At 37.9% G+C, this 2,779-nt stretch overlaps 1 protein-coding gene across 1 annotated transcript; it reads right to left on the reverse strand.

Moving 5' to 3' along the window:
• Positions 1–494: 494 nt before the first annotated feature.
• SARC_07193 (hypothetical protein) lies at positions 495–2,673 on the reverse strand (the record flags this gene model as incomplete). The annotated part of the gene is made up of 4 exons (XM_014298869.1): positions 495–611; positions 1,556–1,707; positions 2,134–2,276; positions 2,649–2,673. Coding segments are annotated over 4 exons (437 nt in total), but the record flags the coding sequence as incomplete, so codon positions are not given.
• Positions 2,674–2,779: the final 106 nt, after the last annotated feature.

Genomic DNA, 2,779 nt, shown 5'->3' on the forward strand with positions numbered 1-2,779 from the left:
ATATATAACAAAGCCATATAAAACTACATACACTGCTACTGACTATATATATATATATACATAACAATGCCATATATAACTACATACACTACTATTGTCTCGACATATATATATATATACATAACAATGCTATATATAACTACATACACTGCTACTGTCTATATATATATATATACATAACAATGCCAGATATAACTACATACACTACTACTGTCTCTACAAATATATACATATATATATATATAACAATGCCATATATAACTACATACACGACTACTGTCATATATATTTATATATATATACATAACAATGCCATATAAAACTACATGCACTACTACTGTCTCTATATATATATAAATACATAGCAATGCCATATATATATATACACTACTACTGTCTATATATACATACATAACAATGCCATTCCCATATCTACACACACACTATACTTTCTATAAACAAGGCGACAAAGTAAAGCGATCGTCTGTGCACATACTTCCACTTCAGTGACTGCTGGAACGTATGCCGTTCTTTCGACGTCGTCGTCCGCTTCACTTTCGGATGTGAGGCCCTCGTCGTCATCATCTTCATCTGAGCTGCTCACAAACGCCCTGCATAGCAACCAACGTACATAGCAACCAATCAGATTGAGTGAAATGGGCTGTAGTAAGGATCTGAGCCACTCACAAACGTCCTGCATAGTAACCACTGTACATAGCAACGAATTAGTGAAATTAACTATAGTTGCTTTAGATGCTAAGAAACACCCTGCATAGCAACCGACGTATATAGCAACCAGTCAGAATGAGTGAAATGAAAACGTCCTGCGGTAGCAGCCAGTGTACATTGCAACCAATCAGAATTAGGGAAATAAACTGCAAATATCATGGCTATCTATCTCAACCGCTCAAGAGCGTTCTACTAAGTGGTCAACGGGCAGAGCCATCTGAGCTACTGCCAAGTATTCGACGTAGCAACCATAGGCATCATCCATAGCAACCATAGGCATCATCCATAGCAACCACATGTACCATCCATAGCATCCGAGGGCGAGTGGTACATACTTAGTACCCCAATCGCTTGTGATACATACAACTATATATATATAGTATGTGAGATACATATAACTATACATAAGTATGTGAGATCTAAAACATATAACTATACATCAGTATGTGAGATACATATAACCATACATAAGTATGTGAGATACATATAACTATATATATAGTATGTGAAATACATATAACTATACATAAAGTGTGTGAGATACATATAACTATATATATAGTATGTGAGATACGTATAACTATACATAAAGTATGTGAGATACATATAATTCTATATATAGTATGTGAGATACATATAACTAGATATATAGTATGTGAGATACATATAACTATATATAAAGTATATAGATACATACTACTATATATAGTATGTGAGAAACATATATCTATATATAAAATATGTGAGATACACATACGTATTTATATACATACATACACCTGTGTCGTGACGTACACATATCCCGTGGCTTGTGTAGCTCACATACCCCTCATCCTCCTTGGCGTCTGAGCGTGCGTTGTGTTCATAGGAGACGTCGATGATCTTGCGGATGGCATTGAACCACGCCTGTCCCTCGGCCGCATCAGTCGAGCGCAGAATGATGTAATCTGTGGCTATTGGAAGAGACTCTACCACACCCTGTGCGCATATGAGCATATGAGCATATGAGCATATGAGCATATGAGCATATGAGTATATTAGTATATGAGCATATGAGTAAATGACCATATGACCATATGACCACATGACCATATGAGCATATGTAGTGAGTGTCAATAGTGTTTGAATGCATAGTACGGTCGGTGCAATGTATATTATAGTGCACAATATGTCGTTTGACAGTGCATGCGTGAGTGGGTACATATATACATAACTACATGCATATATGCAAGCATCCATCCAGACATACATACATACATACATACATACATACATACATACATGCATACATACATACTATATATATATATGTGTGTGTGTGTGTGTATATATATATATATATATATGTAAGTGGTGTGTGTGCTTGTGGGCGTGTGTGTGTGTGCGTGTGCATCATGGACACACCTTGGCACCGAAGATGTTCTTGCCCTGTGGTTGGAATATCTTGAAGCAGTAGCCTTCCTTTTTTGATGGACGCACAACGATCTTGCAGCTAGCGAGGTTGATTGTCCCAAACCACTCCTCTCTGCTTCTCCGCTCTGCCGGAGCTACATCGGTATGCGTATGTGTGTGTGTGTGTGTATCTGTGTCTGTGTGTGAGTGTGTGTGTGTGGGTGGGTGTGTGTGTGTATGGGTGTATGGGTGTGTATGTATGTATCTATCTGCGTGTCTGTAAGTTTCCTTCACATATTTCTGCGAAAGTGTGCGTGTGTATCGATGAGTGTGTGCGTTCCCTTGCTATGCTTGTCAGTGTGTGAGTGAATGTATCTGTGTGCGTTCCCTTGCTATGCTTGTCAGTGTGTGTGTGAATGTATCTGTGTGCGTCTAAGCGGTTAGAACGAGTGATAGTGGCTGTAGTAAATGAGTTGTCGTGGTTGTTGTGAATGAATGGTAGTGGTTGTGGTTGTGGTCATACCAACGAATTTCCCTCTCCTCCACAAACATTGTCCTGTACACCAATATATTCGGATCCTAACATATAGCGAGAACTGATTGCATCGACTGCTTTATAGCATATATATATATATATATATCTCTATATATATATATA

Source organism: Sphaeroforma arctica (genome assembly GCF_001186125.1).
Source record: "Sphaeroforma arctica JP610 unplaced genomic scaffold supercont1.554, whole genome shotgun sequence".
NCBI classification, from domain to species: domain Eukaryota; class Ichthyosporea; order Ichthyophonida; genus Sphaeroforma; species Sphaeroforma arctica.